At 35.2% G+C, this 15,598-nt stretch overlaps 1 protein-coding gene across 3 annotated transcripts in view; it reads left to right on the top strand.

Annotated features, from left to right (window-relative positions):
* The window catches only part of PIK3C2G (phosphatidylinositol-4-phosphate 3-kinase catalytic subunit type 2 gamma), a 453,317-nt gene that overhangs the window by 316,134 nt on the left and 121,585 nt on the right, over positions 1-15,598 (top strand). For all 3 annotated transcript variants that reach the window (XM_053556309.1, XM_053556307.1, XM_053556308.1), the window contains one exon: positions 13,247-13,403. In XM_053556309.1, coding sequence (XP_053412284.1) covers positions 13,247-13,403 — 157 coding nt within the window. The remainder of the gene's footprint in view (positions 1-13,246; positions 13,404-15,598) is intronic.

Here is a 15,598-nt window from a genome sequence, read left to right as displayed (position 1 = left end):
AGAAATGATCAAGGAATACAGCAGCATTTCAGGTTACAAAATCAACACTCATAAATTGGTAGCCTTTATATATACCAATAATAGTCATGCTGAAAAAACAGTCTAGGACGCTATTCCATTCTCAGTAGTGCCAAAGAAGATGAAAGGAAAGATCTCTATAAAAAGAACTATGAAACTTTAAGAAAAGAAATAGCTGAAGATGTTAACAAATGGAAAAACATTCCAGCTGATGGCTGGGAAGAATCAATATTATTAAAATGTCCATACTACCCAAAACAATATATAATTTTAATGCAATTCCTATTAAAGCTCCACTGTCATACTTTAAAGATCTTGAAAAAACAATACCTCATTTTATATGGAATCAGAAAAAAACCTCTAATAGCCAAGAAATTACTCAGAAATAAAAACAAAGCAGGAGGAATCACACTACCAGACCTCAGACTATACTATAAATCAATAGTGATCAAAACCGCATGGTACTGGCACAAAAACAGAGAGGTAGATGTATGGAACAGAATAGAGAACCAAGAGATGAACCCAGCTACTTACTGTTATTTGATCTTTGACAAGCCAATTAAAAACATTCAATGGGGAAAAGATTCCCTATTTAACAAATGGTGCTGGGTGAACTGGCTGGCAACCTATAGAAGACTGAAACTGGACCCACACCTTTCACCATTAACTAAGATAGACTCTCACTGTAGTCAAGATTTAAACTTAAGACATGAAACTATAAAAATACTAGAAGAAAGTGCAGGGAAAACACTTGAAGAAATCAGCCTGGGAGAATATTTTATGAGGAGGACCCCCCACACACACCCCAGGCAATTGGAGCAACACCAAGAATACATTACTGGGACCTGATCAAACTAAAAAGCTTCTGCACAGCCAAGAATATAGTAAGTAAAGCAAGCAGACAGCCCTCAGAATGGGAGAAGATATTTGCAGATTATATCTCCCACTAAGGTTTAATAACCAGAATCCACAGAGAACTCAAACGTATAAGCAAGAAAAGAACAAGTGATCCCATCGCAGGCTGGGCAAGGGACTTGAAGAGAAACTTCTCTGAAGAAGACAGGCACATGGCCTACAGACATATGAAAAAATGCTCATCATCCTTAATCATCAGAGAAATGCAAATCAAAACTACTTTGAGATATCATATAACTCCAGTAAGATTAGCCTACATCACAAAATACCAAAACCAGAGATGTTGGCGTGAATATGGAGAAAAGGGAACACTTCTACACTGCTGGTGGGAATGCAAATTAATACATTCCTTTTTGAAAGATGTTTGGAGAACACGTAGAAAACTAAAAAAAGACCTGCCATTCGATCCTACAATTCCTCTATTAGGTATATATCCAGAAGACCAACAATCACATTATAACAAAGATATTTGTACTAGAATGTTTATTACAGCCCAATTCATAATTGCTAAGTCCTGGAAGAAGCCCAAATGCCCAGCGACCCACGAATGGATTAATAAATTCTGGTATATGTACCATGGAATATTATGCAGCCTTAAAGAAAGATGGAGACTTTACCTCTTACCTGTTCACATGGATAGAGCTGGAACATATTCTTCTTAGAAAGTATCTCAAGAATGGAAGAAAAAGTATCCGATGTACTCAGCCCTACTATCAAACCAATTTATAGCTTTCATATGAAAGCTATAACCCAATTATAGCCCAAGAATATGGGGAAAGGGGAGAGGGAGGGGAGGGGAATAGGGAGGATGGGTGAAGGGAGGGTAATTGGTGGGACCACAATTATGGTGCATCTTAAAAGGGTACATGTGAAATTTACTAAATGTAGAATATAAATGTCTTAACACAATAACTAAGAAAATGCCATGAAGGCTATGTTAACCAGTTTGATGAAAATATTTCAAATTGTATATAAAACCAACACATTGTACCCATGATTGCATTAATGTACACAGTTATGATTTAATTAAAAAAAAAAAAGAAAAAGTGAGTTAGTTATTAAATATTTACCACCACATGACAGGATATAAATCCACAGAAAAGAGATGAAAAATCATTCCAGAACTCAACAAAACAAAATTCAATGTCTATGCTTTTTATACAAGGATGATAAAAATATTATATATCAGTCTTATTATAATATGATTTAAACCCTTTTTAGGTTTTATCCCAATAGATCACCAATCACCTAATATAATTAATCTCAACATTTTCATCTCAATACTTTTCACAGGAAGTCCTCATATCTGTAATCATTTTGACATTATTTTTATAGTTAATTAACCACCATTGATATAAAAAAATTAAGTTTAATTAATAATTTGAGTGATCTTCTCAATTTAAAACCACCTTTTAAAAAATTCCTTGCATGATTAAAAGATTAATTTTGTCTTACTATAATCATTCTGGTTCAGTATAAAATTCACAGTGATCCAAATGCTACTAGGTATTAATGATTGCTAGATGCTTTAATTACTATATTAGTGTTCTTTGAAATTAGATGAGTCTCATGAATCTGTTACTCACATAATTGTTTACCTAGAACTTTGTGGTTCCTTTTTACTTAAATTATACTTTAGCATCATTTGAGGTTTCTTTTACGAGGGAAAACACTTTCCAATTCCTCTCCAACTGTTTATATCCTAAGCCCCTAACATAGAGCAGAGATTCAAATTCAGTTGTTTGAAGGATCACTCTAAAAATGCTACTCTAAAAATTTACTTCTCTTTGCCTAAGAAAGCACAATAATTTTTCTGAAGATGAAATTATTGAGAACCTACTATATTCTTCCCCTTAACTGGAAATTTACCAACGAATTTTTTGTTTTTAATCTGGTGTTCACTCTACATTTAGAAACCTAGGGATGAAGCTCACAATGTGGTGCCTTTGAAGTTTTAGAAAGCCTTGTGTCGGCCACAAAGCCAATCATAGGCAAAGTACAGCTGGCATTTGAATAATGCTTTGGATTTTATAAAGCACCCTCACACAGACCGTTTCAAGAAGCAGCCTGTCATTCCTATCATTTCTCTTTCTTCTGCTTCACTTTATTATTCCCCTGTGTTTTGTTGTCTGATTTCTGTTTGAATAACCCCCTTATGCCCAACCCCCACTATAAGTTAAAAAAAAAATTATCTGAAAAGAAACATAAATTTTCTTTATAGACAGATTCTGGAGATTTTCGGATAAAAAGAATGAAGGATAACTGAGAAAGTAAGAAAAGGTCCCGAAAGGGAGGGAATAAAAGAAAAAAGAGAGAGAAGGAACGAGAGCAACTTAAATGGTATAAAGATCTTGCTTTCTCGTCCTCAATGAACCTACACTCCATTGTGAACAAAGCAAGCTTAAGACAGGAGAGACAACTGCTGATTCCTTAGTCAGTGTAAGGAAGTGCCTGTGAATATAAGCATCGCATAGCCCTGACTCTAAATCTAGCTTTTAAAGACTACAAAAGTCTCTTAAACACGAGCCTTGTATAAAAACTTCATCTGGTGTCCAACTAAAGAAACAGTGCCCTGCTTCTGTTGCTGGAGAAACAACTTATGGTGTTAAACTTAGTAAGAAATAATGTGTCCACTTCACAACTCATACATAATTTTGGATCATGCATATGGTGACTTCATGGGTGAGGTAAATGTTTTTCAGAGGTACCTTAGGCTCTTCTTGATTTTTGCCTTGATCTGTTATTAGAAACTGACCCCTATTTAACATGGGATACCACAAAACTAATTTTTACCTAAGCATCTTTTCCTCATATTCAGAATAACTTCTGCTCCAAGATATACTAGAATTCCATGCAACACATAGCTATGCTTTTCTCTCTAAACACAAGCACGATAGGAAAAAAACAGGGCTTAGAGGATCTCACCAGTCTCTTCCTGTCCTAAAGAAAGCTTGCTCCCATAAACTCAGATCCAAAATATTAGGGAAGTAGAACTGATAATTTTGGAGAGGTAGCTGTTTCAACTAATCTTTTTAAATAAAAAAGAGATCCACTGGACCCTGAGAGGATCTCCAGAGTCAGTATCTAAAGTTATTACGCACTTAAAGTTCGGGGACTTCCAGGAGTCTGAGGGAGGACATAATGCATTTACAAAAGATACTGAACCATGAAAAAAAAGTGTTACACCTAAGAGATTATTGGCAAGGCTCACCTTAGTTAATAACTGCCGAGAGCTTAGCTATCTCCCAGGACATTAAATGTTCTTTCTGTAATAGCACATGCACCCTTATGTTCTCATTAGATTGCACATATTAAGTTTACTGTGTTGCCTAATTATCCAAGGTTCTATCCTATCCAATGGAGATTCCAAATTTGCCTTCTCAATTAACTCTTGGATATTAGACGAGAGACTTGTATTCTTTCTGCTGGACAGCAAAATGTGCTCTTTGTAGGTCATTTGTGATATCAGGAAAAGTGTAAGCTTAAACATTTTCCAGTGTACTCTGTAGTCACCTAGTTATATGTGTACATTTCCAGTGTACTCTGTAGTCACCTAGTTACATCATTATTCACTATTATGGGAGTCTGCAACTTTTAGACATCTTAAAAATGATGTATGTAAAAGGGAATTTCCTAGGATCAAAAACATTTGAAATTTTAAAAATTTATAAAAATAATTTTCACTAATAAAAATAATTTTCCTCATTGCTGAGTCCCACATGTTAGTTTAATGTACAAATACATTATTAAAACACTTGAAAGTCTTTCAGCCCTGGGACTGACATTTGCATACTTCCATTTACTGACTTCATCAGTTGGTCAAGTAAAATATTGGGTGAACTACACAGGATGAAAAGAAGACATGACTCTATATTCAGAGTCCAGCAGACAGATCTACTGTCCTGAATTTCTGATAGCATTCTGTCATTCTGTTCCACACTCCATCTCTCCATAATCCCCTGCCTCCATCACCAATACTGAAACAGGCAGCTCTTGTCAAATGCTGTGGTTTTCATAGAGCTTTTCACTGGCATGGCATAAAGCAAGCTCTCTGGAGTGTGGCACTTCATGATCAAGTTCAGGGCATCAGAATCTAAAGGAAATAGTCCAAAAATACCCCTTAAAGCCCTATAAACACTTGGTGTGCATTACCTTTATCAACCCTTACAGAAACTCTTAGAGGTAGACATGGTTATTTTCCATATTTTATAAATGAGGAAGTAAGACAGAAGTTTTAGTTATTAAAACTTGTCCAGAGTCATAGGTAATAGGTGATAGAACCATTGGAACCATTGGAAGACGTTATGATATTTCTGTTTCTCAACCTCTTTCTCTCCAGTGTTGAGACAGATGGTTGTTCCTTTAGTTAGTACCAGATGACGCAGTTATCTCACATTTATGGCCTGGAGGTATACTAAACTCATATCTTTAAAAACAACAATCACGTGTCTTGCAAGATGATTGCACTGCAAGAGGCATGAAAGCCCCAAGTCCAAGTAGGAAAGGTAGCAGGGTGACTCTCCTTCCGTCTATCAGCATTTCCTCTTTGAGTGAAAAGTTAGGCAAAATTATTTCCTTCCTTTTAATTTGTTCTTACATTTAAAAACAGACCTAATAGGTATAGTTAATCTAATGTAAGTTAAACACTTATGAGATGTGACCCTAATTTCGGAGACCACCAGAGTCTACCCTATTAAACTTAGTATAGCCAAAGACCACCCTGAACTGTTGGAATGAAGCCCAGTGATATTATCTAGACTGCAAAATTTACATATGAGGATGTTGTTCCCGGGAATTATTATGTCTTTAAATAGCTTATGTTTGCAATACTCAAAAATTGTTATTGCAACACTCTATAATATTATCATAATATTATTATAATATTCAATTTTTGAGTATGCACATTTCTATTTAAGGAACATTTCAATCAATGAATAGCTGCTCATTTTAAGGATAGAGCATGTCATAAATTTCAGAGTTCATTTGTTAAAATTGGCATGCTTTGTCCATCGCCTTAATAATGTAGTTTAGAACAAGGCCATTTCCACTATGAGAGCTAGTGACAGTGGAAAGATTTCAAGAGAAATTATAATATGAACAGGACTTTACAGTAAGGATCATACTTAAATTATCAGGAAAGAGAGGAAAGATGGCCCAGAGTGGAGGGTGTTATGAATAAAATGAGGAGGCAGAAGATAAGCATGTGCTATAACCCACCCATCTCCTTCCTCTGTTCTACAGCACAGCAGCAAACTGCCCCAAGTGTCACACTACATACAAATATGGGCCACCAGTTTCAAATGGGCCATCCTCATGGTGCACCAATAATAGATACTACCCATCTCCTTCCTCTGTTCTACAGCACAGCAGCAAACTGCCCCAAGTGTCACACTACATACAAATATGGGCCACCAGTTTCAAATGGGCCATCCTCATGGTGCACCAATAATAGATACTACGTTTCTGTGGCCATCTCACTATTTCACTCTCCACAATCCTTTCAGGAATAAACCTTAGACCACTTCCACCACCTCCCTCCTTTTAAGCCGGTGACCACACGCCTATGTTATTGAGAAAATAAAACCCATTTGAACAGCCCACTTTCCCATCTGAAATAAAACCTCATACACTTACTTGTATCTCTACCTAACTTCTTCCTTTCTGTTCCATTAGAAGATCTGTTTTTTCTTGTTTATTCTTGTTTTCATCTGTGCTTTGGAGCCATTTCCCTCCCATCCTCTGATGAACATCATACTATCAATAATTTGCCTTTTCTTGCATGTTTGTTCTCTCCTTTTCAAATAATCTTTTTTTTTTTTTTTGTAGAGACAGAGTCTCACTTTATGGCTCTTGGTAGAGTGCCGTGGCCTCACACAGCTCACAGCAACCTCCAACTCCTGGGCTTAAGCAATTCTCTTGCCTCAGCCTCCCGAGTAGCTGGGACTACAGGCGCCCACCACAACACCCAGCTATGTTTTGGTTGCAGTTTGGCCAGGGCTGGGTTTGAACCCGTCACCCTCGGTATATGCGGCCAGCGCCTTATCGACTGAGCCACAGGCGCCGCCCTCAAATAATCTTTTTAATAAGCTTGTCAGTTCATAGATTAATTAACATTGCCTCAATCCCTACCCAGCCCCAGTCTTGGTACCGTTTTGTTCAACTTCACAAACTTACTGAAGGATTAGTCTAAAGCTCTTGATCTTCACTCCCTATCTCCTATTCAATCCACAATTATTCAATCTGGCCTTGATCTTCATTACTTGGTAAGATCACACTGACTTTCATAGTGCTAAATTTAATAATATTCATTTCTGATCTTACCTGATGGAGCTGAAAATTTTGACAGTGTTGCCTAAACAGTGTTGACTATTTCTTCCTCAGAAATACTTTCTTCATTTGCTTCGCTATTCAGCCCCCCAGACAGCATTTCACTATATTGCCCAAGCTGGTCTCTAACTCCTGGGCTCAGTGACTCCTGCCTCAGCCTCCTGGCTGCAGGCACACACCACACACTGTCCTACCTGCTTTGTGTAGTGGATCATCACCATCTAGTTCTCTACTTGGGGTCCACTTCAAGATGTTTTCCTTCCACAAAGCCATCAATGGTTAGATCCTTCAAGACTCATCTTAGCCTTCTTTGTTCTCTACAGTTTCCACCGAATTGGCATCATCTACATCCAAGGCTTCTATCAATAGACTATCTAGATGACTCTCAAAATTGTTTTTTCTTTTTTTTACTTTCTCTAGGATGAGTTTATGAACTTAATTGTCAGACCTTGTATGCATATTCTTTGACTCAAATATTTCAGTCCCAGGTATATCCTAAAGAAATGCATGTAAATTGAAATTGTAATAGTCTCAAACAGGATACAATTAAAATGTCTAGCAATTTTCTTCATTAGAAAAATGGGAATTTCAATGCCTACTCAAACATTTGCCATAAGGTTTTGAGATGAAGAATATAATGTATCTGTTGAAATATATTTTAGGCTGTGCCTAAAAAAAAAAGAGGACTCAATGATCAACTTACCTAGAAGTGACACTGATAAAAATATTGCCTGTTAGTTAGTAATGAAAAAAAAGATAGTCTAATCGTCCTTTAGTTCTTCTAACTCCATTGACGCTTTTTCTGAGAACTACATAAATGACTCATCCACTGTATATATTTTTATGTCTGACATCTCCTGTTAAATGTTACATTTGAGAGATTTATCCATATTATTGCATTAAACTTGAATTTATTCATTTTCATTGCTGTATAATATACCATACAATACACTATCATTTGATTTCTATTGTTGCAAAGTTTTTTATTTTGAAATAATTGTGGATTCACCTGCAGTCCTATGAAGTAATACAAAGCGATCCCATGAGCCCTTTGCAAGTCTTCGGAGTGGTAACATCGCATAGAATCAGAGTACAATTATCACCACGGGAGTATTGTCACGTTGTCCTCTTGTAGCCACAGCCCCTTTCCTTTTGCCCCCTGCTCAGTTAAGAATCTGCCAAGTGGTTTTCCAATGTGGCTGTACCATTTTACATCTCCATCAGCTTATGTTTGCTTTATAAACAATTAACAAAGTTTCTGGTCCACTGAGTGGGAGAAACACAGAAAAATATACCTGTTTTATCTTCCCAGAAGCAGAAGTTTGCATTACAAAATTACCAACCCAAATCTTTTCTCTCTGATCTGGAAACTGGTATCTTCCTTATCATCTCTTTTGTGTGTCTCAAAGGCACCTCACAGGTCCCTTGAGCTCAAAGCTGTGCACACTGAATGTTGCTTCACAAGCAAAAAAAAGGGAAAATTCCTCTTGGCACCTTTCTCCCTCCTATTCTAACCACATGAAGTCCTCTCGACTTTGTTTCTTTGAAGTATTTTCTCAGTTTTCCCACTTCTTCATCTATATGCTACAATCCTTATCTAAACCACTATCATATCTGACCAAAACTTTCTGCAAAATTTCTTATCTTACCTACTCATATATAACTTCTTTGTTCCAAACTCTTATACATATTATAGCTATAATCTTTTCAAATTCTACTGTTAGTAAGTTGATAGTGCTTTGATAGCATTGATTTTTAAAAATCTTTAACCTCACCCACAAACCTTGCATTATAGATGCTCAATAAATATTATAGTTGATAAATAGCCATAATCTAACATTTGAGGTATATACATTCTTATCGGGATTTCAAGTCACCTAATGGGCAGAGATATATTCTAAAACTCTATGTATCTTCAGATCAGTGATTATCTATAAAAGTTTAATGATGATAATTGTGGTATCTAATGACCACACAAGGAGATTATGTGTATGGTATGGCTAAAAGGAAAATTTACACAAAAGTAGTAACAAGCATCAAATCATTAACAGTCCTGCTATTTCTTATATTGAATGAATTTATCTCCAAGTATGTATTTTTTAAAGCCACCAACTCACTTCTCACTCCTATGGGAAATTTATATATTATTCCATCTCTGCCTTTTTACAGAATAATAACTTCAAGTAAAAACTAGTCATAAGTTAATAAAAAATATTTAACCACAAAATGACAGAATTACAGCAAATACATTTGCTCATCTAGCCTTCTTCCATAAATGTTAAATGATCATACACCCTTCTCTATATGAACTGTGTTAACTTATTGCTGTATTATTGCATAGAACAGAATATCATCAAAATACAGTTTTAGACATTAAACTGTATAAAGAGAAGATAGAACAGTTCATTTCTCCTTGAAAAACAGGTCATTCTGGTTTAAAAAAAAAAGAAGAAGAAAGACTTCTAGCAAGGGTAAGGATAATTAAAAAAGACTTCTTGTAAGAAAATATTTTTGATCCCGATCTCTATGTCAGTATTAGAGCATCAGGAGAGACAGAGAGAGAGAGAGAGAGAGAAAGAAAGAAAGCCAGAAGTGGGAAACAATACAAGCAAAAGATACAGAAGCAAGTATAAGAAAGACACAGGCCAGCAATGACAAAACCACTAATCTAGAGGGGACAAAGGGTAGGAGAGTCACAACAAAAAATTTCTACACTTCACCTGCACAGGTGAAGTTTACTAAGTATAGAGTATAAGGGTTTGACTACAATAATTAAGAAAATGCCATGAAGGCTATGTTAACTAGTTCGGTGAAAATATTTCAGACTGTATATGGAACCAGCACATTGCACCTCATGATTGCATTCTTGTTCACAGCTATGATTTAATAAAAAAAAAAAACTAAGAAAATGTCATGAAGGCTATGTTAACCAGTTCAATGAACATATTTCAAATTGTATCTAAAACCAGCACATTGTATCCCATGATTGTGTTAATGTACACAGCTATGATTTAGTAAAAAAAAAAAAAAACAGAAATTAAATATTGACAAGTGATAAAATAGGAGCAAAAAGCTTGGTACCTGTAGCACAGTGATTACGGTGTCAGCCCAAAAAAAAAAAAAAGTCTACACTTTATTTATATGCTATAAATGAGAGACTTTCAATATGTGATTCACAATGTAATAATGTTATAAACCCTGAGATATCAAATAATTCCCAATTTTCCTTTTTGCCACAACAAGTTTATACCTTGGATTTATAAGCAATGCATAGATTTCAGAGACAGACTCCAACACAATAATGCTGCAGCCCAGGTTTGGGTTTGCCTCCCAGTCGGCTAATAAGCCACATCCAAACTAATAATTCTTTAGCTTATTGCGATAGATACTGTTTTTGGTTCCTATCCATGGCTTCTTTTCATTTGTAGAAAAGTTTCTGTGTAAGTCTGAGTTTTAAAAAAATCGCTCAGAAATGAGCCAAGAAAATCATATAGAAAAGACGCCACTGAAATTTTAGACTATGGTAATGTTTAAGCACAACCAAGATTTGTTCCTTTAATATTATTACTATAGGTTTTTTTCTAATTGGGCTGTGTCGTTTGCATACATAACTTCCTATTACATTATTTATGCATCTGCTTTATAATGCATTTATAAATGCATCATGAGAAGAATTTCTGGATTCTTCTTTACCATAGAAGAAGGAAATGTGTTATCTCATGAACTTGAGCATAACTGCAAAAACTTTTCAAGGGAAGTTAATTTTCTCTATTAAAGCGAGAAGAGCATATTCATCATGTTGGAAGAGAAATTTGCGGGAAGTTGTAAAAATTAAGAACCTTCTAAAATTTTTTCCAAAGTTCCATTCAAACTGATTATAAAAATCTGAGATACTGCTAAGACCCCCCCACAATGTTAGCAATAGCAATGACTGCATGGGTGAGTGACAATAAAAAATGCTACCAAATTCCAAAGCCCACATAGGGCCTCATGCAGCCAGAGAGGTTACGTGGATAAACTGGGAGTAAATTAAACCTTATAGTGTGAATGGGATTTTACTGATGGATTTTTGTAGAGAGAGAGAGATTTAGCTATGACAAGGCTTAACCCTGGGACCACTTTCGGTTGTTTGGGGACTAATACTGTTTAAAATTTGGTAAGTACTTCCTATAATCTGGGATCTGTTCTAAGCATTTACACACTTTGACTCATTTGATCCTCTCAATAGTCCTAGCGGTCAGGTGCTTTCATCTGCATTTTACAAAAGAGTAAAAAATAGCCTCTCTGTGATCAGAGCAGTTCACAAATGTGCCTCCTTCTCATAAATGTATCTATGTATATTCCTCAGTTAATCCTCACAGCAACTCTAAGAGGTAGGTATTATATATCCATTCAAGTGATGAAGAAATTGAGATATAGAAGGCCCAAGATCAGAACCTATGACATAGCTCACATTTTCAACATCTCCACAGCTCAGCTGAAGTAAAGAACTTACAAAGAAAATTCATAAAATATAGGTTGGATAAGACCATGAAGGCCAAATATAAAAGAATTTGGAGAAAAAAAATTGAGAATTTGAACCTGATCTTTGAGACAAATTCCTCATCCTATTCCTCAATAAATTTTGTTGAATGAATGAAAAAATGTAAAGCTGTGTCAAAATATTCCAGTCTTTTCTTTGGACATTCCATGGTAGCATGGGTTACAAAACAAAATATTAAAATAAAATAGCCACAGCCAAGAAACCTAGATTATTTATTTTCTATAAAACCGCTTGTCTACAATTAAAGTCTACTGCCCCAGATCTGGCACAAAGTGCCTGAATTGTGTCTTTCTGATTTGAATATCCATACACCTGAAAGTTTGATTTACTAAGTCAAATTACTGAAGTTCTATACTCTATAATACTTTTATTAGGATAGGTAAGCATAGCAACAATTATTCTTTATTATTAAAAGAAATAACTAAGAGGTTTCCTCAATAATACCTGATTTTTTTCAATTGCTACTTGGTCTAACCTTACATGTATCTAGACTTCAAGGTTTATTTAAAACATGTTTTATTTCAATCCATTAAAAAAGCTTTATTTTTAAAATAACTTTCTACCCAAAACTGAATTCTCATCGCTAATGCTTCCAGAAGATCTGAGGCCAAATTGGTATCAAAACTCTTGTCTCTTCATTGTTTTCTAGTTCATTAATTGAGATCTCACCAAGGAGAAGGATTTCTAATCCTTTTACTGCTATTCTCTGCATCACTTCAACTCAGACCTGTCCATATCTCAAACATGAGAAAAAAATTGATGAAGGCGGGAGAAACAGGATCATCTTCTCTCTGGTCCTTTGTTTTCCTGTTTTCCCATCCTAGAGCCCGCAGGGGACATGTGATCACTTAATAACACAGTATGCTCAGCTACCTCCTTTCTAATCAGCACTTTTATTGGTTCTCATGTGAAATGAAAAATAGCTGTTGTTTTCTTCTTTATTAAGCATCTTACATTGTTCTGAAAGAATGAGCCTTTACCAAGAATTTTTTTTTCTAAAGGGTCAGCATATTTTATGAAGAAAAAATGTATTTTGTAAATATTTAAGACGAAACCCATTTTCAGTTCTGATATTTGAAAATTTAACAGTCAATATACTTTCTTTGCATAAATATCACTTTCATTATTAATTGGGCCTTATATTATTTTTAATGGATAATATTCCCTTCTATTCCCATCTAATGCAATTTAGAATTAAACGGTTGAGACAATATAAGCTGACATTTTAAAATATCTTGTCTTTTTCCTCTCTGATGCAGCCCTGTTATTGAAAGCCTACAATTAACAAGTTTCTCCAACTATCCCACAATGAAAAAGGTGTATTTATTAGAGTAGAAAGAAAGTAATAAGAACATTCAAATGGAAATAAGTTGTGATCACTGCCTCCTTTAACTTTACAAATTATTTTTCCACCTGCTTATGATTACTGTTGTTTTGTTATAGAGACCGAGCCCCTTTCATATTTACTTCCGAAATGGAGTACTTTATTACAGAGGGTGGAAAAAACCCACAGCATTTCCAAGATTTTGTGGAGCTTTGCTGTCAAGCTTATAATATTGTCAGAAAGCACAGCCGACTGCTCTTGAACCTGCTAGAAATGGTAAGTCCCTTGGGAAAATAACAAAAATAATAAGCTTCATTTATGCCTCTGTTTCAGCAGTCTGTTTTTGCTAATGGCTTGGAGATCCCCAAAGAGCTATTCAAAACAGAAAGGAATGAACAGACTGAGAGTACCACGGCACAGCTTATAAAAACATTTCTTTGTAATTTAATATGTTAGTTCACAATGATTGTCTCAAACATTTCTATTCACAACAGTATTGATGCATTTAGGGGTTATCCCGGTATGTTCTGATGACAATTCGAGGACAATAATTTCAGAGACAATAATTTTCAAAATAATGCCTGCAATTGTATTGGGCATTAGGATTTTTCAAAAGTGCTTTAAAAATTCTATCTCATTTACGTGTCATGACAGCCTAGCCGTGTAGTTCAGACAAGTATTTTCCCTGGTTCTCCATCCCAGTCTGCACCTTTGATCACTTGTATATGTTCCAGATTAAGGCACTGAGAGTCAAAAAAGTAAAGTGGCTTGCTAGCATTTCAGCTGAAGACTAGTATGTTTAGTGGTTTACATCCAGCCTGCTGAGTCATGTTCCTATATATGCTGTGTTAGCCAACAGAGGAAATTTAATTTTTCATTCCATTGTCCAATTCATCTCTTTGGATTGGACAGATATCAGGTGAAGAGACAGAAATCTGATAGAATTATCTTCGGGGAGAGGATACAGTTATTCCTGTAGGCACATACATAGATAGTAGTAACAGCAGCAAACTGTAGGAGGAAAGAATATTTTTGGTCCATCACTGTAGGATCTGGAGTCCATCAAAAATGACATTTAGCACTTTCAGGGGACAATAATTCTAGTTGTCCTTAAGGGCACAAACTTAGGGGTCGGGCCTGAGTTTGAATCCTAGTTTGGCATTTTACTATCTATATTCCTTGAGACATGTTACTTCACCCACCAAAGACTCTATTTTCTTATTTTTTCAGTGAATATAATAGCATCTATTTTGTAGAGTTGATGAATAATAGTGAATTCTTTGCATGGACCTGACACTATGCTAAGTGCTTTACGTATATTAATTGATTTAAATCTCATGATATTAAATAATAACCCTAATAGCTCATTACTATGTGTATTAAGCACACAGTACTTTCCATTTAGAAGGGTCCAATTCATTTGTTGTTATACTAGATCCTTGTTAATTTATAAAAGCACTGCCCCATGTAATGTCTTCTAGTCCTTTGTGATTATTTAAATTTAAATTAATTCGTATTGAATACAATTAAAAATTCTACTCCTTAATCTCACTAGTCACATTTCAAGTGCTTGTGAACCAATGGCTAGTGGTGTCATATTGGACAGCACAGCTATGAAACTCACAACATCACAGAAAAGTTCCATTGGGTAGTGCTGAATAAATGTCAACTTCGTTGCAATGAAGTTTTAATTTGGATCCTTACTTTAACTTTCAAACAACATTCACCTTACTTCTCTTCACATTGCCTTGAAAAATAAGTATTTCCGCAGATATTGTAAACATGTCTTTTACATATAAATACACTTTGGTTTCTTTTTGTATAAAGTATAATAGTCAACATTCATATTGGCAGACCTGCATTCTTTCTCCCGATTCTGTAAGACCACATTGCAATTATGAGATAACTCATGGTTTATAATTTCTGTCCATATCACAAAAAAACTACGCAAGGTTAAGCTCATGACCTTGGCTCCATTTTATAACAAATAACCAGGAAATATGAGCTCTAACACCCATGGACTCTAGCCAGCTCTAACTCATGAATCCATGAGGTCTTGAGTGCTTACCATATGTCAGAAACTGCAAAGGATATATTAACATGTGAGACCCAGTCAGAATCTTAAAATTTTCAGTTTATTGAGGAAGGGAAAATTTGTATACACAAGTAACTGGGATGGCCAGCATTTCTAAATGTCTATAATGCTATAAATAATTGCATATGAGGAGGACTGCCAGATTCTAACAACCTTCTAATCAGCCATAGACATATCAAAAGTAAACCCAAAGCAGAAAAGCACAAATATACTTGTGCTGTTTCATCAGGTAACACTAAAATTATGCTTATTGTTAAAATAATGTGAAATGACAGCTTTTTGAAAAAAATAGATTCAAAAAGCTATTGGTGGGCTTTATCCTCTTGTTCAACAAACTTTTCTATATACCTTTTAAAAATTCAGCATATGGGTCATA

The sequence above is a fragment of the Nycticebus coucang genome, chromosome 12, assembly GCF_027406575.1.
Source record: "Nycticebus coucang isolate mNycCou1 chromosome 12, mNycCou1.pri, whole genome shotgun sequence".
In the NCBI taxonomy this organism is placed as follows: Eukaryota; Metazoa; Chordata; class Mammalia; order Primates; family Lorisidae; genus Nycticebus; species Nycticebus coucang.
The sequence above is the reverse complement of the archived record's forward strand: the minus strand, read 5'-3'. Positions and strand labels throughout refer to the sequence as shown.